The sequence below is a fragment of the Dromiciops gliroides genome, chromosome 4 (genome assembly GCF_019393635.1).
Source record: "Dromiciops gliroides isolate mDroGli1 chromosome 4, mDroGli1.pri, whole genome shotgun sequence".
Classification (NCBI taxonomy): Eukaryota; Metazoa; Chordata; class Mammalia; order Microbiotheria; family Microbiotheriidae; genus Dromiciops; species Dromiciops gliroides.
The window spans coordinates 148,588,214-148,612,622 of record NC_057864.1 but is presented as its reverse complement, the minus strand read 5'-3'; the positions used below and the strand labels follow the sequence as shown (position 1 = coordinate 148,612,622).

At 39.5% G+C, this 24,409-nt stretch overlaps 1 protein-coding gene and 1 pseudogene across 1 annotated transcript in view; one reads left to right on the top strand and one right to left on the bottom strand.

Moving 5' to 3' along the window:
- Positions 1-24,409, top strand: part of DISC1 (DISC1 scaffold protein) — a 531,299-nt gene that overhangs the window by 458,702 nt on the left and 48,188 nt on the right. Inside the window, 1 exon segment of the mRNA XM_043999680.1 lies at positions 12,592-12,874. Within this exon segment, the coding sequence (XP_043855615.1) occupies positions 12,592-12,874 (283 nt within the window).
- Positions 15,893-16,219, bottom strand: LOC122752782 (annotated as a pseudogene).

Genomic DNA, 24,409 nt, shown 5'->3' with positions numbered 1-24,409 from the left:
GTGTGTATATATATCTATATAGATATAGATATATATACATGTGTGTGACTATAAATAAGAAAAAGTCAGACTAGTTAGTTTTGCACTGGATGTGTGTGTGTGTGTGTGTGTGTGTGTGTGTGTGTGTGTGTGTGCATTTAGCATAAACTATTAGATATAGGATCTAGACCTGATGTGATCATTTAAGGTATGATGTACTTACCTCACCTCATTGAGTGAATTGACAAACATTTAATAAACATTCTGTGCCAAGCACTGTGCAAAGTGCTGGGAAGATAAAGACAAGCTAGCAAGACAGTCCCTCCCTTCAGGGAGCTCACATTCTAAGGGAGGAGACCACACTCATGAGTGGTAGCCAGAAAGTAGCACTTTGGTTTTGAAAGTTGCTCTGGATATTATGTGGGGTCATTTGGAAGTAGACTTACATGCATCATCCAGGAACAGTGGCAGTTAATTTGATCATGTTTCTTGGTTCTAGGACTAAAGGAGTAGGAAGGAATAGGGGAGCATGAAGAGATCTCATGAGAAGAAGGTATAAAGTGAAGCATGTCTGGGGATTTCCTAGATTTGTGGTCTGGGAGAGACCATACAGGAGAGAACAACCAGAAGACAGGATAACACTTAAGACATGCCTGGGTGGAGCAGCTAGGTGGCACAGTGGATAGAGCACCGGCCCTGGATTCAGGAGGACCTGAGTTCAAATCCAGCCTCAGACACTTAACACTTACTACCTGTGTGACCTCGGGCAAGTCACTTAACCCCAATTGCCTCACCCAAAACAAAACAAAACAAAAAAAGACATGCCTGGGTGACTATCAATGGTGGGCACATCCTTCTTTCCTCATGGCCATTCTTGGTGGCCATGTGGATTCACCACACAATCACCTAAATAGTAATATGTACAGTAATAAGTAGTGCCTCTAATAACCTGATATGTACTTAGATCCTTTATGGTTCTGTGCCCATGGATTACCTACTAATTAGGGTGAAGTTCCCTCTTAAAGCTTATTTTTACTCAGTTGTTGACATTGTTTCAGTCTCTAAAACAGAGGACCTAAGACAGATTTTGAGGACCTGTTCAATACATCTCTCTTGCTTTATGATATCTAGCCCAATAGTGATAGAGTGCTATAAGAAGTAGTTAACTCACATTATATACATTGTACAAGTCATGGGAATAAGGTTGAGAGAATGCAGGCAGCCAAAGGTAAGACAACTGACCAGTAATAGTTAAGAGAAAATATTTACCACATCACAACAGCCCAGATGCCCCTCACAAAGATCTCCTTTCTGTGGCTTAGAAAGTTGAATTTGTAGTTTCTGCTTTACCTGGTTTTCAGTTGTAGATCCTATTAATCAAGTAAAAAATAAGTGTGCTAGGGGCATCTAGGTGGCGCAGTGGATAGAGCACCAGCCCTGGATTCAGGAGGACCTGAGTTCAAATCCAGCCTCAGACACTTAACGCTTACTAGCTGTGTGACCCTGGGTAAATCACTTAACCCCAATTGCCTCACCAAAAAAATAAAAATAAAAAAGTGTGCTAGGCAATGGAGATACAAAGACAAAACTGGAATGGGCCTTGCCTTCAAGGTTCTTACATTCTGCTATGGATTCATCTATCCCCTTGTTTCTGCCAAATCTTCCTAAATAAAAAGGCTGTACTTCCATAGTACTAGACACCTTTCTCCACTGTTCAACACTATATATCTTTGTTTTATATGGGTCCATCTAAAACTTGAGACCAGCCTGGTGATGAGGCATAAGACAAAGAGATACCCATCCCCCTTGAGTTTCCTAGTGGTTCTGGTTCCATTCTTAAAAAATTCAGAAGAAAAGGGACCATTGTGGTTTACCTTGCTTTTCTCAGGAAAATGCATAGTGTCACAAACACAGAATGCCTAATACATATTTGAGAAAGATGGCCACATTCCATCCCAGAGGAGAGGGCCATGGTCGTACCTCTCAGTGGCATGAATGACAGCAGACAAGAACAAACACTTGGTGATGTTACAACCTTGTCTTCTGCTTGGAGATGGAACATGCCCCCTCCTCCCTACTCCAGCACACTGACCCACCCATCCCCATTCCATACAGCATCGATTTGGGAGGAATACAGGAAAGTAAATTAATGATGAAACTGTTTGGGAGGAAACCATATGTGGCTCAGTTTGCATCGCTCTGTAATATTGTTGTCACATTCTTCCACAGCTGCTGTCTATCTGCTTCATCACCTCTGTTCACAGAGGTGCCAGGCTGACAGCCTGTCAGATAGAGTGTTTACTACTCCTGTTTTCCCTCTTTCTTTTCTCAGTTTAGTTCTGGTTTTCCTTTGTCAAGGGCTGGGCATTCTTTGGGCCTTTTGTTTTTGAAGGCTAGGAACTTCTCCACCATGCCCCATACTCTGCCATTGCACTGTACACAGTCAGACAGCAAAAGCTGTGTCTACTGTTCCTGCCCCCAGCCTTCAGGAACTCATGCTCTCTCCCTTTTTCACAGTGTCTCTCTGCTGGTTTGCAGGCCTGTGTGGGCTGTTTCCCTTTGCCAGGGATGACTAGGGGAGGGAGGAAGGGTACAGGGTAATAACTGCACATGAGGAAGGAAGATAATAGAAAGAGTATGAAGAACTTTGGTTCTCAAGTCAGAGGACTGGGTTCAAATCATGACTCTAATGCTTACTAACATCAAGCTTACCTTGATCAATTCACTTATATCTCTGGGTCTTGTTTTCCTTAATTGTAAAATGAGATGACTGGATGAGGTGGTCTTGAAGGTATGTTTCAGTAATGTATGATTAAACTTCCCAGATTCAAATCATGGAGACTCAATACTAAAGAACCCACAGCTGAGGTATCATGGGGATAAAATGAGTCTTCCATCTAGCTCCCAAGCTCATCCTTTTAAAAGAATCAGTGCATGTAACAAACTTTTATATTTTAAAATTGTATTTAATTTTTGTTTTTATATTACTTATATTTCCCAATATATCCCTTCCTCTAATCTTCCTCCTTCTTCCAGCAAATCTCCATCATAAGAAAGGACCTCAAAAAAAAAAATCAGCAAAACTACCATATCAACCAAGTCTGCCATTATAGTGATTCACCCCCACTTCTGCAGAGAAGGGAAGGTACATACTAACATCTCTTCTTTGGGGCAGAACATAGAATTTATAAGTCATTTTTAACATCCTTCTCTCATAGTCCTCCCCAGTCAGTCCTATATGTGGACGTGTGTTTCTATTTAGCTGTAATTCCTTCCCTCATAACTATTTGGACGGCTTGTCTGTAAGAGACAAGCTTTTATTATGTACAGGTTCATTTTCCATCTCACTTTCTTGGCTTTCATTTCAATGAAGCTCTGCTGGGGAAGCCTCACTTCTAGGAGTAGAGAGAAAGAACTATCTATTCCACCCACAGTGAGTGGCCAGTTTCTTTTTTCTTTCCATTGGAACTACTGGAACTTATCCATGAGATATGCTGTGATGCGATTTATGAGAAATGCTGTCTTCTTGTCTTGCTGCTGTTTCCCTTTAAAATTCTTTGGCCGCCCTTACATATGCTTATGTTTTCATTTATCAAAAGCTAAATGTAACTTTTGTATGTCTGCAATGCTCTTAATAGGAAGCCTGTTTCTCTGACTTCCAGCTTACACTGGGACAAAGTAGTGAGCCCCATATGGCTACATTAGGGACTTTTATGTGAACCAGGGAAATTTAGCCCATAGGTCAAAGACTGAACAAATGTGGGCAAAATTGTCAAACCTAGAAAGAGGCTTCAGTGGGAAAACTGTCTTTTCCACAAACATTGCTATCGATCCTTCTGAGGCAGAGTGCACACTGGCCAAGAAAAGCTTCTGTTAATCTAATGTCTAAGGAATTTAATTGGTATAGACAGACCTACCTGAGTCATCCATCAGAAACAGTTATTACCCCTACTTACTGTCATACTATCATACTATTATAATATTGCAATAGTTGTGCTCTATGGCATGAGCTAGATGCAAGTCCAGGATAAGTCACATTCATTTGGGGGTGGATAAAAAGAATGACATTCAGATCATAATATATTCAGCTTAAATTTGTCTTTCACTTTGCAACCTTTATATCCTTTATCTTATCTGATCCTCTGAATTACCCTGTGAGAGATTGGCAGGGGAATTGCTGTTAGCCCAGAGCTACAAATGAGAGAACAGACAAAGAGAGGTTAGGAGATTTCTCAAGGTCACACAGCCAAGAACAGAAGCCGGGTCTTTTGACTCATGATGGAATGGAATGGACTAGAGGTCCAGACACACAGCCTCTAGTCCTGCTCTGTCCCTAACTATTGGTGTTACTTTGTTGTATCTTTGTTTCTCTTAAAGTCACTAGCTTCCATTTGTTCAATCCTAATTCTTAGGAAATTATTTTCATCAGAGAGCTTTTGTATCTCCTTTTCCATTTGACTTTTCAAGCTGTTGACTTTTCTCTCATGTCTTTCCTTCATCACCCTCATTTCTCTTTCCATTTTTTCCTCTACCTCTCTAACTTTATTTTCAAAATTCTTTTTGAGCACCTTGATGGTCTAAGACCAATTCACATTTTTCTTGGAAGCTTTAGATATAGGGGCCCTGATGTTGCCATCTTCCTCTGAGAGTGCATCTCAATCTTCCTTGTCACTAAAGAAACTTTCTATGGTCCTCACCTTTCTGTCTGCTCATCTTGCCTTTCTTTTACTTGACGTTTAGCTCCTTAAAGTGAGGCACTGTTTCCAGGTTGCATTGTCCCAAACTTCAGGGGGTCCTAGGTGATATGATTTAAGGAACAGCAGGTTCTTCACTCACCTGGCATGTTCCCTGGTTTGTAGATAACTCCAGGCCAACCTGCTAATCAACCAGACAGCAAAACTTTGTGTGCTGTGGTTGTCAGCTCTGCTGAGCCTGTGCCCTTCCCCCACCTGGACTACTGCTAGTCAAGCCTACCTCCTGGTTCCCAGCAGGGGTGAAAAACCAAAGTTCTGCATCAGCATCAGCAGAGACCCCTGTAATCTCCCCCCTGCCAAGGGCTCAGCCCTCTCACCAGACCATGAGCTTAGTTCCAAATGACACTTGCAATGCAGCTGATTTAGAGGCTCTGGGGGTCTCTTTCTCTGGCAAGGCCTTTCTGGGGCTTGATCTATATCAGCACGACTGTAGGGTTAGGCTCCATTCCTGTCTTGGTACAGCAACTCCCTCCTTCTGACCTTCCAAGCCATCCTTGGTTGGAAAATGATCTCAGCATGTTCTTCTGTGGATTTTGCTGCTCCAGGAATTGTCCTATGGCATTATTGGAGTTTTTTTGAAGTGATTGTGTTATGAGTTCGAGAGCTCACTGCTTTTCCTCCACCATCTTAGATCTACCCTGGAACTCCTTACTTTCAGCAAATCAATGGTAATGGTTTCCCCTTCACTACTTAATGATTCAGAAAACATTAACTCAAAATGGATGTACAAACTGATAAATATTTGTCATATATATGATAAATGCATACATCTCTCTCTTTCCATTTCTCTCTCTCTCCACTCTCCTTCTACTCTCTATGTATACATCCACAAATATGCATATTTATATATATATATAATTTATATTCATATTATTCAAGAAGAACCTGGATAAACTTATGAATGCTTTATTAATAAAATGGTAGCTAGAGATTTGGGGAGTTATACTCATAACTTATTTTTAGTCTAATACTTAAAAGTATCATTCAAGAATTTCCCTAGACTCTTTGCACATTTATATACCTTTTCAGTTAAGGACATTTTAGGAAGGATGCTAAAGGAGACTATCAAAAAAAAGCACCTCCTAGTGGAGAATTGTGTCAATTGTTCTTTCAAAGGAAATAGTGAAAGAATAATATTTAAGTCTCTCTAAGAATAACAGGTTTGGGGTGGGGGTGTTGAATAGAAGATGTAGCAGGTATTGCCCAGGGAATGAAAAGGGCTTCAGGAACATCAGGACAGTTTGTGCTTCAAAGTTCTTACACCTTTTGTTCTCTAGGACTTTCTTTTAGAATTTATTTGCTGGAGATTAGTATTAAAGCCCTAGTGGTAACCACTGAATATCAGAGATTGTTACACTTGGAAAGGATCTCAGAAGCTGTTAAGTCCCACATGTACAAGAACAGGAATGCTTTCTCCAAAATTTCTAACTAGTCAACCTTTTGAGTTGAGTCCCCATTCTACTTTGAGGAAAGGCTAGGTATCTGGAAATTTCCCCTTTTATCAAGGAGCTACCTATTTCTGAAATTTCTGTCTATTCCTTCTGGATTAGAGCAATTCAATTCAATTAGCATATATTAAGTACTTACAGTATACAGGGTACCGTATGAGGCACAAAGATAAAAAAAATAGGCCCTCTCTTCAGGGAATTTGAGTATAATGTGAATAGTGGACACAAATAAGTATAAAAAGCATGATATAATGCATAGTGATGGACTTTGGGTCACAAATATTAGGTTTGAATCTGGACCCAGACGCTTTTCACCTATGTCACCTAGGGCCTCAGTTTTCTCATCTGTAAAATAGATAGTTATCTTTTATTTTAAAATAATAATAATAACATTTTAATTTAAAGTTTTGAATTTGAAATTCTATCCCTCCTTCCTTCCCCTTCCCACTCCCTGAGGTGGTAAGCAATCAGATATAGGTTATACATGTGCAATTATGTAAAACATTATCATATTAGTCATTTCATATAAGAACACTTGAGTAAAAGAAAAAATGAAAGTGAAAAATAGCATGCTTCAGTCTGTGTTCAATCAATATCAATTCTTTCTTTGGAAGTGGATAGTATGCTTTATCATTAGTCCTTTGGGATTGTCTTGAATTATTGCATTGCTGAGAATAATTAAGTCATTCACAGTCCTTCATCAAACAATATTGCTGTCATTGTGCACAGTGTTCTCCTGGTTCTGCTCACTTCACTATACATCAGTTCATATAAGCCTTTCCAGGCCTTTCTGAAATTGTTCTGTTTGTCATTTCTTATAGCACAACAATATTCCATCACAATCATATACCATAGCTTGTTTAGCCATTCCCCAACTGATGGACATTCCTTTGATTTGTAAAATGGATATTAATAATAATAATGGCATCTTCCTCAGAGTTGTGGGAATAAATGGGAATGTATGTATATCAACTTATAAATCTTTAAAACCCTCTATAAATGTCAGTTAATATTACCTATTTTTTCCTCATCTTTTCTATGGAGTTCAGTTATAATTGTTGTCATCACATCCTTCTTATCTTTATTGATGGGGTTCAGAATAGAAATAGAAATGGTCCTGAGACAAGTAGCCATTCTGTTATTATTCCTTTATATACACTGCCCTATGCACAATAGCATAAGGTGATTGCCTCCCAATAATAAAATTTTTTAGGATATACACTCATCTTCTGTAGACTCACCACTAACATCCTTGGCACAATTCCAGTAGACAACACAACAACAAGGATGACATGTACTTCATCCTGTTCCCCCATGATGTTGATCTCTTTGCTTTGAAAGGTTTTTTTTATTCTATTTAGCTTGGAAAGGATGAGTACTTGGGGTGGCGCAGTCCATTAAAAATGCTTTCCTGGATTGGTGTTGTGTCCAAGTTCCAAGTGATTATGAACAACAGTACAGTCTGTGGTAATGATATGGTTTCAGGATAGTTTGCTGGTTGAGTTCTATTGCCATCATTATACTTATATTCAGTAGAGTTGAACTAGATATGTTCCCAGGGCCAAGTCTCTCTACTACTATTAGTCTTTAATGTTTATGTCTGGAAAAATGATTTTTTCAATTGAATGAAAAATTATTGGGATATGAGGCCATCTTCTTCTGTAGACACACTGAAAGCATCTTCAGGACAAGTCTAATGGGAGACTAGATAACAAAGACAATAGGAACTTCATCCTGTTCCCCTTAGGTCTCTATATTTTGACAGCTTTTAATTCCATGGAATTTGTAGGTTCAGAGTATTAGGTATGGTAACATCTACCAGTCTTAAATTTTTATGGGTCAGTTTTACATCTTGGTGATTGTGGGGAACAGGTCTATCTATCTTAATATTCCAATTTTAATAAAATTTATTTTTTAAATTTTAAAAAAACTTGGGGGTTTGTACTTATATTCCAGGAATTTGTCACCTATTAATTCATGAAGTATGGTGAGCTTCTGGTGGTGATAGTTCTTGCCAATAGGTCATGTATTTCCAGACAATTACTCTTAGGTACTTAATAATAATTCTTTTTACTGTGGCTATAGTCATCATGATCATTATTTTAACAAAAGAATAAGTGTAGCTAGGTGGTACAGAGGAAAGAGTGCCAGGTCTGGAGTCAGAAAGCCTCATCTTCCTGAGTTCAAATTAGGCCTCAGATACTAACTAGCTATGTGACCCTGGACAAGCCGTTTAGCCCTCTTTACCTCAGTTTCTTAATTCATAAAATGAGCTGAAGAAGGAAATGACAAATTACTTTAGTATCTCTGCTAAGAATAATCCCAAATAGAGTCGTGAAGAGTTAGCTGTGACTGAAACAACTCAACAACAACAAAAGAATCAGACAGTGCCCTGAGAGATTTGAAGAGGGAGAGGTCATGTTCTCTTGGAGATGGGGTCAGGGAAATCTTGACTGAGGAAGTGGTATCTGATTGGGGTCTTATGGGAAGACAGGGACATCATAGAGCTGGGGGGGTGGTCATTAAAGGTCAGCTAGTTCAACAACTTCATTTTGCAGAGGAGGAAACTGTGGTCTTGGGAGGGAGCTCATTTGCTTAGACATGGTACATAGCAGAGCTAAGATAATTTATTCCGAGTATGAGAGAATATATGAGGAAGGCCATGAAGGTGAGAGAGGACAGGATAAAAGTAAGAAAATTAGAAACTGTTCATTTTTGCTAGAACATACACTATATGAAAAGGGAAAAAAAGCTGGACAGATAAGAGCCTTCATTGTGTAAGACCTTGAATAGAACAGTCAGAAGTTTAAATTTTTTATGCTTGGCTCCAGAGGTCATTCTAAGTCTAACCCTTATTCCAAATAACAATCCTTCAAATACTTGAAGACATCTTCCCTCTTCCCACCAATCTGCTCTTCTCTAGACTAAATAGAGTTAGTTTCTTTAACTGATCCTGGTGTGACATGGTGTCTGATCATCTCACCATTCTAATAGCAGTCCTATGTATGACCCTCCAATCTGCCAAGGTCTTTACCAAAATGTGGTACCATAAATGGTGGTGCAGTGGATAGAGTACAAGGCCTCGAGTCAGGAAGACCCAAGTTCAAATCTGGCCTCAGACTCTTGCTAGCTGTGTGATGCTGAGCAAGTTATTTAACCCTGTTTGTTTCAGTTTCCTCATCTGTAAAATGAGCTGGAGAAAGAAATGGTAAATCACTTCAGTGTCTTTGCCAAGAAAATCTCAAATGGGGTTGTGAAAAATCAGACACAACTGAAACAACGGAACAATAGCGAACTAACAATGTGCCCTGCCTAGTCTGGCCAGAGCACAGTACAATGGGACTGCTTTCAGATTTGCAAAGTACTTTCTATACCATATGTCATTTGATTCTCACAACAAGGCAGGTGCTGCTAATATTATCCTCATTTTTCAGATAGGGAATCTGAGGCCTAGAGAGTTTAAGTGACTTAGTGAGGGTAACATAGCTAGCAAATTTCAGAGTAGGAATTCAAACCCAGGTATTCATGCCTCCAAATCTCAGTCTCTTTCTATTTTTCAGTTTCATTTTCTTTATCTTTTAGGATAAGAATATATGGAAAACCTCACCATCAGTAGGATCAAAAATTTAGAGTTGGAAGGGACCTTATATGTCATCACTTTATAAATGAGGGAACTAAAGCCCAACAATATTAAGTAACTTGATAATGGATCTAGGTCTATGGACAGCAAATTTAGTGCTTTTTCCATTACACATACTAGAAAACTTCTTTCATTTAGTCCTTTTGAAGGACATCTTTCCACAATCCTGGCCAACATTTTGGGCAAACATTTATACATCGTCTACCCCCTTCCTTAATGCCAGTTCATAGTGGGTAGTTGGACAAAGTAATTTTTGTAGTCATATATGTATTATATCATTTTGACATATTAATGAGAGAAACATCTTGTCCTTCACCAAAATCCCACCCTGATATAGAGGTGACTACATTCACCAAAAGCTATGCCACTGTAGTGAAAGTTCTGGTAACTTATTTTGGTTACTTATCTAGTAACTTGTCCTACCCAGCTAGAAAGACTTCAATACAGGGTCAGTGAAGGTCTGTGTATATGATGTCCGAAGACCAACCTCCATAGGTTTGCTGGGATAAATAATTCATAGGAAAAACTATGGGCTCTATAAGTTCCTAACTAAAATAAGAAACCTTTTATTCCCTTATAGAGTAGAAAGAGAAGGATGCCATTTGGCCCAACATCTCATTTTATAGATGAGGAATCTGATATCCCAAGAGCATGAGTGGCTTGCCTAAAGTCCCATAGGTAGCATGTAGCAGAGTTGCAATTTGGTTCTAGGTCCTCTGATTTCAAAACTTAGTGCCCTTTGTATGATACCACAGTGCCTAACTATATACCTGTTAGGCTACATAAAAAAACTATGCCCAGGGTCAGCTAGGTGGTGCAATGGATAAAGCACTGGCCCTGAATTCAGGAGGACCTGAGTTCAAATTGGGCCTCAGACACTTGACACTTATTAGCTTTGTCACCCTGGGCAAGTCACTTAACCCTCTTTGCCCTGCAAAAACAAAAACAAAAACAAAATCAAAACCAAAACAAAACCAAAAACCCAAACGCACATGAAAAAACAAACAAAAACAACAACAAAAAAACTATGCCCACTGGTTTGAGTCCTGAGCAGCATCTAGCAAGAGCCATCTTCTGGAGGGGAAGTTTATTTGGCTTATTGGGTTGAATGTTTACTGGATGGAACACAGCCTTTTACAGCAGCATCTGTCTTGGCTCTTCTGCCTCTTGTTAACATAATTCCCCACTGGAATTCAAGCCACAGTCAGGAGATCTCATGGCACATTTCACCTTGGACACACAGTCATAGTCCAGTGAGCCGGCCAAGTGGTTGAATCTCAGTTACCCACACATGAACTTCACAGCTTGGAGCTTCAGCCCTGGCCAGAAGCATACAGGACATTGAAAATCCCCACCGCAGCTTTCCTAGCCCCAAGTAGCAGTGAGTCACTCATTTGAGGGATTTATTACTAACAACACAATTACTGTCCTATGCATGAAGAGCAAAGTTTCTAAAGAATGTGAAACCAACCACTATTTAGTTGAACAAAAACAGATGCAACAAGTTGAAATTTGGAAAAACCACAGTCTGAAGAAAGTATTAAGTAGGCCATGATAAAGGACTATAATTTTGTAATTTTCTGCCTCTGTGTTTCTCTCACCATAGAGACACAGTACCCTCCCCACTGCCCAATTAGTTTGCAAAATCTTGGCTTGGTGCAGCACGAGTTGATTTTGGAGGCTTAACCTTAGCTTTTGTTCAGATGACTGCAAGTATCCCAAAATTCTGCTTATAATGGGCCATGCCTCTTCTAGGATTCCTTCCATCTTCCCTACTCTCAAAATAATTTCTTTCTTGAAGGCATAAAGTTAGTGTAATTAAGTGGTTAGTAGCAAATTATTTACAGAAAGAGCAGCTTTTTCTCTTTGAAAAAGCTGTAGGAAAACATTTGCACCCATCCTTTCAGGAATAAAATCTGTCCAATCCATTTAGTACTAATTGAACCCCTGCCATGTGTCACTATGTGTTGTGAAGGTTACAAAAGAGTGAAAGTCACTTGAATGCCTAGAGAGCAATAAAAAAGTTGGTATACGCTGTGTGACAGATGGCAATTACAATAGGTGTTTGGGCCCAAACCCCCTATCTTAGGATCTGAGGGGCAAGGGTCTTTAGAGATCATTTAACCCATCCCCCTCATTCAACAGTTCAGGAAACTAAGGCCCTGAAGGGGCAAGTAATTTGCCCAACATCACATAGCTAGCAAAAAGGAGACCCAATATTCAAAATCAGAACTTATGATTTGTAACATTTTCTGCCTATAATAATATGATGACTTAAATCCATGAGGTCATTCTTGATTACTTAGTGGCAACAAAGACATATGGATGTTTGTGCATGTGTTTCTAAACACACGAACACATATGTATACATGTAAACACATAGACACAATACAATAAATCTACGCATGCATAAATATGCACATAATACATGTGCATACACATACCTATATATACATGTAAATAAATTGGTAGGTCATAGGAACATTAGCCGTACCTGGGAGGAATCTTGGAGGCCAACTAGTCCAATCCCTTGATTTTATAGATGAACTAACTGAGTTATAAGGTGACAAAGTGATTTTCCTAAGATCACACAGGTATTAAGTGTCAGAGGTGGGATGTGGAGTCAAGTAGAGCCCTCTTAGGGATGATTAGGAAGCCAGCCATCTTTTTACAGAGTAGAGGAGTATAGGGGATGGACTTCAATTGATACCCACTCCATCATGCTAATCGTTGTGTGCATGTGTGTGTTTCTACCTTGGCCTTGTTTCAGCTCCAGAAGTCAGCTTCTAGAAAAAGTGTGGGAAGCTGATTTGGAAGCTTGTCAGCTCTTGATCCGGGGCTTCCAGCTTCAAGAGGTCAGTAGCTGTGTTTCGGGAGGAGAAGAGACTCAGATGGACGACTTAGAGACAGCTACCCCTGCCCCTGCCCTGGCTACATCTATGCTTCCAAGGCCCACTTCAGAAGATGGACTGAAGCCCTTTTGTCAGCCAGTGGAGAAGTGGAAAGCAACCCCATATCCCACCAGTCAGTGTGGTGGCTGGGAACACAAAGAGGTACTCAGATTTGTCTAAGTATTTTTCCCAAATAATCCTTTAGGAACACCAGACTGCTGTATTCAGAGCATCAAATGTAAAAGATGGGTTTTACCTTGGGCCTTACAAATCTGGTTCAGGCACATCTTTTTTTTTTTTTTTTTTTTTGTGAGGCAATTGGGGTTAAGTGACTTGCCCAGGGTCACACAGCTAGTGTTAAGTGTCTGAGGCCGGATTTGAACTCAGGTACTCCTGATTCCAGGGACGGTGCTCTATCCACTGCACCACCTAGCTGCCCTAGGCACATCTTTTTTAAATTAATTAAAATGTCATTATTTGTTATAAACCTAACAATGATCAATCAACCTCCAAACGTTTATTAAGTATCTACTATGTGCCATACTCTGTTTTAGGTGCTAGACATATAAATAAATTGAAATGAAATGAAATAGGAGTAGAAATGAAACAATCCTATTCTCAAGGTGCCTACATTATAATTAGGGAAACAACAAGGGAATCTATCTGTTTAGATATAGATACGTATGTGTGTATATTGTATGTATGCACGTAATGTATATATGCACTATATACATGCATGTGTATATATATATTTATGCATTCATGTATAAATATAATAAATCCAAGGTAATTAAATATAAGTTGGCTAAAGAGGGAGGGCACTAGCATTTGGGGGGATTAGGAAAAAGCTCCATGTGGAGGCAGTGATGAGCTGTTACTTGAAAGAAGAAAGGTGATGATGGAGAATCCTTTAGAAATGTACAGCATCCAATACCAAGGCCCAGAGCTGAGAGGTGGAGTGTCGTGTAAGAAACACAGAGAGAGGAGTAGCTAAGTGGAGCAGTGGATAGAGTACCAGACCTGGAACCAGAAGGACCTGAGTTCAAATGTGGTCTCAGACACTTATTAGCTGTGTGACCCTGGGCAAGTCATTTAACTCTGATTGCCAGGAAGCAAAGAAGGAAGGAAGGAAGGAAGGAAGGAAGGAAGGAAGGAAGGAAGGAAGGAAGGAAGGAAGGGAGGGAGGGAGGGAGGGACAGAGTGAGGGATAGAGTGAGGGAAAAGAGGAAGGGAAGTAAAGGAGGGAGGGAAGGAAGGAATGAAGAAACGAATGAATGAAGGAACTCTGGCCTCTTTGAAAGGGCTAAAGAGAGGTGAAGATGAATATCCACTGAGGCTGAAAAGATAGATTAGGGCCAAATTATGAAGGATTATAAAAGCAAATTGGATCAGTTGGTATTTTATCCTAGAGAAAATAGGGAGCCAATGGAATTGACTGAGTATGGGAAGTGGAATGGTCAGATTTGTGCTTAAGAAAGATCATCCCCGGGGCAGCTAGGTGGCACAGTGGATAAAGCACTGGCCCTGGATTCAGGAGGACCTGAGTTCAAATCCGGCCTCAGACACTTGACACTTACTAGCTGTGTGACCCTGGGCAAGTCACTTAACCCCCATTGCCCCGCAAAAAAAAAAAAAGAAAGAAAGAAAGAAAGAAAGAAAGAAAGAAAGAAAGAAAGAAAGAAAGAAAGAAAGAAAGAAAGAAAGATCATCCCCCTCAAAAATCATAAGCCTCTGCGCATACAAAGAAGAACAGAAAAAGAAAAATGTATGTGGAACTATGAGTCTCTGTCTTGTGCCACTTGTTTTTTAAGAGTATGTTAAATTGAACACATCCTGCTTGTCTGTGATCCCTTCTGAGCTTGCTTCTGCTATCTTTTTGTGTATTTTTAAATGTCCCATTGGTCTTTAACTGTCTTCCTTTTTGAATCACTACCATTCCCCCTTTCACTCCCCTATGATTCTTCCATTCCAGCTTTTCATGGTAACAAATATATGTAGTTAAACAGAACATATTTACGTGGCTTTATCTGAAAATGTATGCCTTTTTCTGTGCCCCTAGTCCCTCACCTCTTGTCCAAGAGATGGGAATGATTTTATCATCAAACTCTTGGCCATTGCATTCATCGTTCTTCAGGCACATCTTTTGATTATCCTGAATGTGTGTTTTAGGAAAATTAAAGCAAGGATTCATGTAATCTCTTATTCTAGAAAAATCACTTCCCTCTATCTTCCCTCTGTCCTACCATGTGAATCTTTCAAATTAGTAGGCCATTGGAGTTCTTTCCAATTTCAGTGCCCTGGTGAGAAGCTTCCTAGCTCCTCTGGCTATATTCCTAGGTCTTTTGCGTATTAAAATGGGGAAAAAGGTGTGGTAAGGCTACAAGAAACATACTTTTACTTTTACATGTTGCTTTTGATGTTGGATGTGCTGATTCATTCGAACCATTTATAATCAGCCAGTGATCGACTTCACAACACAGTAAGGAAACAAGATGCCGAATGAGGCCTGTCACACCACAGCTCTGTCTTGCATGCTGGATAAGTGGCTCGTTCAAAGGTGCTCAAATATCTGTGCTTTTTTCTTTTAATGAAGCAGATACCTACTGATAGAAATTAAATGTGTGCTTAAAGGGAGTGTTATTGTCACTCTATTGCATTAGAAAATGGATACTTGATTGTGCATTTGAGGTAACTAATCTTTTAAGAAAGTCAACTATCAGCAGACAGAAACACCAAATGACTTAAGAAAATTACACTCTAAATTGACCTACAGATGATTTCAATTTTTTATTGTTACTTGAGTTATTGAATATAGGTATCCACCTCTGAAAGCAGGCATTCAGGGCCCAGTCACTTCTTTAGGGTTTGCCTCATACTCTTGGCAGGTGGCACTCTTGACTCGTGATAGATTAAAATGAGCTTTTTTATTTTTGGTGGGGCAATGAGGGTTAAGTGACTTGCCTAAGGTCACACAGCTAGTAAGTGTCATGTGTCTGAGATCATATTTGAACTCAGGTCCTCCTGAATCCAGGGCTATATGTTTATACAATGAATGTAGTGGAATATCAGGGGAAAGCTCCATAGAAATTCATGTGCATTCTTCTTCTTGAAGCTGAGACTCTGGACTCCTCCATGTGTCAAATTCAAGAAACAGGGAGTTAGGGGAAGAAATCATTCCTGTCATTTCAATTTTATAAGTTCCACATCAAAGATGAGAGTAGCATTTGGTGGAATGATGCCTGGGTGACCAGTGGTACCATAAGCATAGTCTGAAGAGATGATCATTTTTGCTCACTGCCCCACACTCATCTGGGCAACTCCTTCTTCCCAGCCTTGAATCACCTCCTGCTTGCCCATCACAAACTTGAAGGGCTTATTTCTGTCACGGAAGGAATCAAACTATTTCCCATCTTCAAGCATTCCCGTGTAGTATACCACGCAGGTCTGGCCACGCTTGGGGAAGGTGCGCCCGTCTCTGGGGGAGATGGTCTCCACTTGCACTCCCATCCTGGCTGGCCTTAAGCGGGGTCGGGGGTCGCTGCTCCGCGGGGCATGGGCACGAGCCTAATCGAGGAAGGAGCCGGGCGGGTCTAACAGCGGATGTGGCCTCACGTGCTGCTCCCAGCGGGCAGAAGGACAGACTGGCTCACTCACCGGCCCAGGCGGCTTTTCACCACTTCCCCCTTTGCTCTTCATTTTAATATTTAGAAGTAAGCCTTTGGTCAATGAAAGCTGGGCACTTAAGGGTAGCCTTATGCTTTGAATGTCTGTGAAGATTTTTACTTAAGGACAGCTCAAGTCTGGCAGCTCCCTGGTGGCTATGGCAAATCAGTTTTCTTTTCAAAAGGTTATGGCTGGAAAGCAATCAACCACAGCTTGTCTCAAACCTTCCAGGAAATAAGTTGATTCTTTTATGGGCTTTCCTAAGGGAACTAAGCCTCCCTGGGCCTGGATACTTTGGGAGCCAGCTTGACGGAGCCAGAATTTGGCAGGGGATTTTCGTTTGAATCCCAGTTGCCTCTGCCATTTCCTTTCTGGGTGGCCATGGACAATTCATTAAATGTTTCTGGGTCTCAGCTTCGTCATTTGTGAAAAAGGGGTTGTGGTTGCATCAGGGTAAAGAAGATTTAAATTCAGGTCTTTCATCTGTTTCTTGTCATCTGTGTGAACCTGGGTTAGTTTTGTAACCTCTTAGTGCCTACCAGGTAACTCTCTAAGACCCAAAGTTGCTAAGCAAGAGTCTTCACCAGGAACTCCCTATATTAATGAAATTATGGGTCTAAAACCAAACAAAAATAAATACAAATGCATCTATATGTGTGTAGACACACAGTACATACATATGTGGGCATATACTTATACACATTGTCCCAAAATAATTTAAAACTTACGAAGATTTTTGTATTCCTTGTATATGTGAAATATAGATGTATAAGTATACACACATATGTAATATTTTATATACATTTAGAATTATATAATGTATAAATACACTCTATCTATGATGGAAAGAGAAGAGTGAAGAGACAGAGGGTTTTGTTTTTCTTAATTTCAGTTTCTCCTTCCTTTCCAATTTAAGGTATTTTAGTTGATATTTAAAGATTCCAGGCAAATATATTTTTACCATTCCATGATAGAGTAACTGTCCCTTACCAAGAGCCCGTTATTTGCCATATTTTAATCTGGAGTCCAAAAAACCCCAAATTCATTCTCAAACCTCAGTCTTCTAAACTAGGTCTTCGTTTCCAAAATCTGCTCTCCCCTCCCAAAGACATTGCCTTCAATTGTTAGCAGAGATAAAATCCTTTTCCCTTAAGGTCTACACAGTCTCTTTTTAAGACTTTGGAAACTTTAGTGCTACATCTAAAAGATTCCTAGAGAGTTTAAAGGACAAACAGAAGTGAAGAAGAATAAGCTTTGTCCGGGATATACATATTGAGTTAGAGAATGAGTCAACGGGGCATCCATAAAGAATAAGCCCCAGAAGGTAGTTGGCAATGCACAGCTAGAGTTCTAAAGGGAGATTAGAGCTGGATATATAAATTTGGGGAGTTATTGGCATAGAGATGGTGATTGAACCTCCAGAAGGAGAGTATAGAAAGAAGAGAAAGCCCAAGTGATTATTCCAGTCCCTTCCAGCTTGAACAATGTATGGTCCCACTTCTTTAGGGCTGGTAAGGGTTTTTTTTTGTTTTTTTTTTTTAACACCTCTCTGTTTTTACTGCCTTGTCTTCTTTTAAAAATGGATCTCTTTTAATGTCTTTGTATGGTCCCAATTTTGTAGGTGGGCATGCCAAGGCCAAGTGAGCTAGCTGTTATATGTTATGGCACAAGAAGCTGGGGTTGGGCTGTGGAGCAAGCCTTACTATCTCTGTGCTTGGGCAGATGTTCCCTTACCTCCCTTACAGGGGATCTTTTGTGGTTTCACTGCACCTTTCCTCCAAGCATCTAAAAGGGCTGTGGAAATAATCAGATACTCTTGGCTCAGGTTTATAGCCCTTACAGATATTGCATGGGGCCAGGATGGAGCTGAGGAAATTAGAAAGCCAAGTTTCCCTGCTGCAAAGCCTCTCCTTTGTTTTTGTGGTCCTTCTGGTCACAATATCTACTTAATCCTGTCTTTCCTGTCTCCTGCCTGCCTCGCCTTTGCTTTAGGCACACAATGAACTCAATTCACATTGTGCTTCAGGGACAGTGACATTCATTCTTCAGTCCTTCTAGTCCTGCCCTACTCCCACACCACTCACCACCAGGAATTCCTAGCAAAGAGACCTTCTTACCTAGACCAAAAGGCACCTTGGGAAGAGACAGAAGTGGTCGCTGGAGCATAATATTAAAGGAACCTGTCTTGTGAAGGAAATCCTCTATGTGACTGAATTATAAAATCAATTAAAAGCAAGCCATCTATAACCAACCACATTTTATTTGCACAGATTCTTGATTACCCAAGTTTGTTTTGTTTTGGAGTTTGTTTGAGGGTGTTTGGGGTTTTTTTGGGGGGCTGGAGGGAGGTATGGGGGATGGGGTAGTGGCAGTGGCTACAGTTTGCTCATTTCCCTCAGTAGGAATGCATGAAATCTTCCAAAGAAGAATGTCTCTCATTTCAGAAATAAGGCTTCCAAACCACAAAATGTTTCTTCTTTCTTCCTAATGAATGCAGACCCAGGTTCCAGTTCCCACTTTATTTACTAGGCATCAATCGATCTAAGCATTTATTAAACACCAACTTTGTACCAGGTACTGGAATATGAAAATAAATATTAAAAGTCTCTGACCTAAAGGAGCTTATATTGTATTGGAGGAGACAGCATGTATATAAAATAAGCATGTACAAAAAATATACAGGATGACTTGAGAATAAATACAAGATAATTGCACAAGTAGCTGAAGAGATTTTTTTTTTAAAGGACCTGAGTTTAAGTCTGGCCTCAGACACTTGACACTTACTGGCTGTGTGATCTTGGGCAAGTCACTTAACCCTCATTGCCCTGCCCCCCCCCCAAAAAAAAAAGTTTCATGTGGAAGGCATAGCATTAGCAGATTTAGGAAACAAGGATGTGAAAATGCAGAGGTGAGGTGGGAGTGAATTCCATATATGGGGACAATTCCCAGTATGTGGCTTTGGGGAAATATTTCTGGGTCTTGAGTGCCTTTTCTAGAAAATGGGAATTGTTGCAAGTCTAAAGACAGAAGGCTGAGCCAAATGCTTTCTTATCATTTTTCCTAACTCAAATATTTACATTTTGGAATTTAACCACATGGTAAATTCCTATTTACCTATGGATTGGTTTGTGTTTTTTTTTTTTTTCCCCTGTCTCCTATCTTTAGGAAGAAAGAGAAATCAGAAGGGTTGCACCATATATGCAACCCCAATGGGCATACCTTAGGTGGGGAATGTTTAGTTAGCCTCTCTGTTCCCATACTAAAGTCATGGTAATAATTTGCTGCCATTTCCTTTGCCTAGAATAAGGGAAGGAAGTGAACTCCTCTGATCTGCTGGCATGCCTCTTCCAGGAACCTGGAACCACTTTTATGGTCCTTAAACCATGTAGGACCGTGAATGACTGTGGCATTTGTGTAGTTTAAAAATAGTTTAACATTTCTGATGAAAGTGGACAGAGCAGGGGGAGGAGGTAATTCTTAGTAACTACTTTTACCACTGAAAGAAATTTTGGCCAGCCAGACTCTATGGACCAATTTCAGTAATCAATGACAGGGTAGCCTTGGATTAGGTAAGAAGAATGGCATAGGGGAAGCTTCCCAAGAAATTATATGTTATTAGGGGAGACAGCATATGCATAAATAATCATATATGAACCCTATTCAATTCAACAAATATTTATTATTAAGGATCTTTTCCAAGCCTGGCACCATTTTGGATACAAAGATGGAAAATGATTTAGTCATAGGACCATAAATTTAGAGCCCAGAGAACAAATAGTATACTTTCCTCATTTTATAGAGGAGAAAAGTAGGTCCCAAAGAGACTTCTTGTCCAAGGTCACACAGGTATTTTTTATTGACAGGGTCCAAATATGAACCTAGTTCCTCTGATGCCAAATCTGCTGAACTTTCTGTTGGTACAATGCTGCCTCCCAACCCACCATAATACATTCATTCACTTAGGAAGAACTCAAAGTCTTCTTCTGCCAGGAGCTGAAAATTTAGTTGGCAAGGGAAGAAGGGGGAAGATAGGACATATTTGAAAATATATGTTAGAATGTGATGGGGAGCAAAGGAAAGGTCTAGACAAAACAAAATAAATTTTGGAAAAGGGAGAGACCATTTTCATCTGGGAGAAAAGGAAAAGGATTAGAAACAAATTAATTCAATTATGACAATAATAGCATTTATGCAGTACTTTAAGGCTTGCATAACACATTATAAATATTATCTTATTTTATCTTCACAACAACCCTGGGAAGGTAGGTGCTTATTATTATCCTCTTTTTACATATGAGGAAACTGAGGCAGGCAGAGGTTAAGTTACTTGCCCAAGGTCACAAAGCTAGTAAGTGTCCAAGGATAGATTTGAACTCAAGTCTTCCTGAATCTAGGTCTAGCTCTCTATTCAAGATGGTGATTTTGGAACTATGGGAACTTTCCAAGTAGCAAGGTTCACTTCCCAGATTAGCTGAGATACATTCATTTTGGCCTGGGTATTTGACCCAGGGAATAAACTAACAACCAACACTCTATACCATATCCACTCTGCTAATTAATCCAAAGTCAGAGAATTTGGAAGAATCTTAGGCCAGGTCTCAGAAAGCAGGGACTTGCTCTTCACACCTAGCTGGCTATTACATCATCTTACCTTCTTAAACTATCAGCAGGTACTAGACATAAGTCAGATTTCCATGTTCTGAGAGATTTTCACTTGTTCTTTACCCAAGGAAATCTATCTTTTTGGTAAAGAATTCCACAAATTCTATTCCATCCACTCTTGACTCTTGCATCTTTCTCAATGGTCAGTTTCCTTTATCTGGCTCCACCTCACCTTTCCCCCAGCTCTATAGTAATGGAGTTTCTGGTGGTAGAAAATGAATGGCTAGCTGCCTTATTTTCCCTCCATTGTAAATGCTACATAATGTTCTTATTTTAGTTCTATGGGGTGGGGGGTGGGGGGAAATAGTCCCCTGAATGCTCTCAGCTGCTTATGCTTTAATGGGCCCTCTTATCCTTTCAGTAAGTCAATACTCCACATCACACTCCATGTCACAGAAGATCCTTTATCCTTTTGGAGTGTCTGAAATTATTTGTGATATTAAGCTGCCTAATGTGTTTCTCAAAGCTGATTGGGGTTCTGACTGCCAGTCATTAGCTGAAGAAGTCAACGTGGTATTTACAGGACCATCCACTGCCTCTCTCCCTTCAGCAAGCCATGCTATTGGCCTTCTAAGACATGTTACCTTAGCTCAGAAGAACGTGTGATCCAAGTAGTAAATATTGATATCCGACACAGGGTCTACTGGACTATGAGTAAATTAGGACATGTCTTTAAAAAATAATATTTTCCTTATATCTCATATGTACTCTTTCCAAAACCATTTGGAGATACAAATTTTATTTTTGTCTTAAATGCCAGAGTTGAGCATCATTAAAGGTCAGTGTTTGGTTCTATTTTCACAGTTTTCCTTTCATCAGTGTGGCAGCTATTTCTTAGCAATGGGTCATTTGGATAGCATATCCTCTGAAACAGGATGCCTCTTCTCACAACTGAAATACTCCCCCTCCCCCACCCTGGAATTAGAGGCTCCAACATTATTGTTACTCTGTCCCTCCAAAGATCTGATTTATTCTTGTATTAAATGACCAAAAAATCTGACTGTTGGCCACATTGTGGACTGAAGTGTCTACTTCTCAGTGCTTATCCCCCATCTGACAACAAAAGGCTGAGAAACCCCTCTCACTGTTTCACCCTTGGCAACCAAAGCAAAATATACTAAAGAGAAAGGAATCTACTATCTATGATTGACAGCATCCATGCAAGTAGGGCTTGTCAAATGAATCTGAGGCCCATTTTATTCCTATATTACAGTTTGGACTTCCAGATGTTTCCCCACTAGGCAGCAATTTCCATTAAAATGGTGGTTGTCCAAAGAGATTAGAATCCCCTGACAAAGTTGCATTCACACTTCAGCAGAAAGTTCTTCTGTTTGTCCATTTAAAATTCATCTTTCTCCAATTTTGGACCTGTATGTTTAGTTTTGTCCTCCGTGAGAGAAAATGACTTTTCAGTATCATGCAAAGGCTGAAAGACAGTTCAATATTCCTAATGGCCAAAGGAAGCCAAAGCATTCAGATTTTTTTCTTGCCTTTTTACCTAAGAAATTATGTATAAATGAAATATCCAAGTAATTCATTCACATGTTACATGCTACAGAAACTTCAAAACTTTAGATTTAGATCCACAATCTAATTAACATTGTGAGTCCAGAATAAATGTGTCTTTACTGTGAGTTGTCCTTCTCATGAGGAGAATACAGAACCCATATCTAGGCCAGAAACAGAGTGAAGATGAACCCTTTACAGGCTTGGTTTGTACATTTTTATGCATATATTGGATTTACACAGATATGATAGTCTACTTTGAAATGTCTAAAGTTTATTCTGAAATACATTCTAAGCAGATTGTTAAAGATGTTTTATTTAGTGCAGATGGTCATTTATCTGAGTTAAGCGTTTTCTAGACAATATAAAGGACTAGGGGGAAAATCACATGAGCATCCATAGAAAGCATTTAATGTGCTGGATGGATCATCTTATTTTTTAATAATATGCTTCTAAAACTTATACCACACAGCAGTTATTTGAAAAAAAACAAACTTGAGGCCGGATTTTTTTTTCCATGCTGATGTTTAAAAAAATTACTTTTATGCATCAGGGAAGCATATGGTTGGAGGTAATTACATCTGGTTTACCTCAAACTACAATAAAAGCCAGGAGACTTAAAAATGGAACAGAAAATCCTAAGCCTCAAGTTAAATCTTTGTACTTCTGTGTGTGTGTGTGTGTGTGTGTGTGTGTGTGTGTGTGTATGTGTTACTAACACCCATGTGTGAGTGTAGTTGAAAGCCCTCATGGGTAACTGGCCAGCCATTTCCTATTGTGTAAAGTTTTCTACACCAACAGCTGCTTTATGATGTGACTAAAGAAAAGAAGAATTGGGATGTGAGTCGTTATCAGGGTGAGTGTAAGGTCAGTTTGATACTACAGAACATAACTCTCCCTTCATCTTCATCTGTTCTACAGCATGGAAAGGTCTTGGTGGAATGAGTATCCACAGGGATAATATCACAAATCTTTAAGGTATCAGAGAAGCCTTCCTTATAATAGAACCAGGAATAAATATCTGTTGATTTTGTGTTTATTAGGATTAAAATCAGCAAAGCAACACTTTGTAGTCATACTGGGAGGCTTGTACTTGGTCTGTCTCTTCAGAGCTGGTGATCCTGAGATATTTTCTTTTTCTGTGTCTAAGTTATTTGATTCTTCCTGCACCATTTTCATCCAGGTACAACACCCAAATTATTTCATTTCTGCTACTCAGAGATTCTTAAATGCTTTTTCTTTTTCTTTTTGGTATCAAGGACAGTGAAGCCTATGGACCTCTCCCCAGAGTAATATTTAGATGATTGAAGGAAATGCCAAATTTCTGTTAGATTTTAGTGAAAACAAAGTATTTTTTTCCTTATCTGAATTCACAGACTCCCTGAAATTTTTAATAATTCCAATGATAGAGCATGTGAATACTCCATATCTCAGTAAGTTTATTCAAAGTTTATGTGCTCCTTTGGGCATGTAAACTTTTCACAGATGAAGCTATCAGTGATAGCAGCCAATCAATCCACAGGCTTTATTAAGTTCCCACTGTGTGTCCTATCCTCAAGGAGTTTACATTCTAATCTATCATACCTCATTAAAATGGTCATTTAACACAAATTATCAATCCAAATTCATTTCCTTTTCAGGAGAACCTATAATAAACCTATAATGTTCTTGTGGACATGCAATGGGAAACACTAACACCAACCAAACATCACCCACTCAACAATTATTTTTAGCATAATACATTACAGTCTTACCCTTGTATTTTGAATATTGGCTCTAGTTTAAAAATTTTTAAATATTTATATTTATCAAACTGGTAAGAACATGGTCTTCCTTAGGAGAAATCATAGGCAAAAACATAGCCCT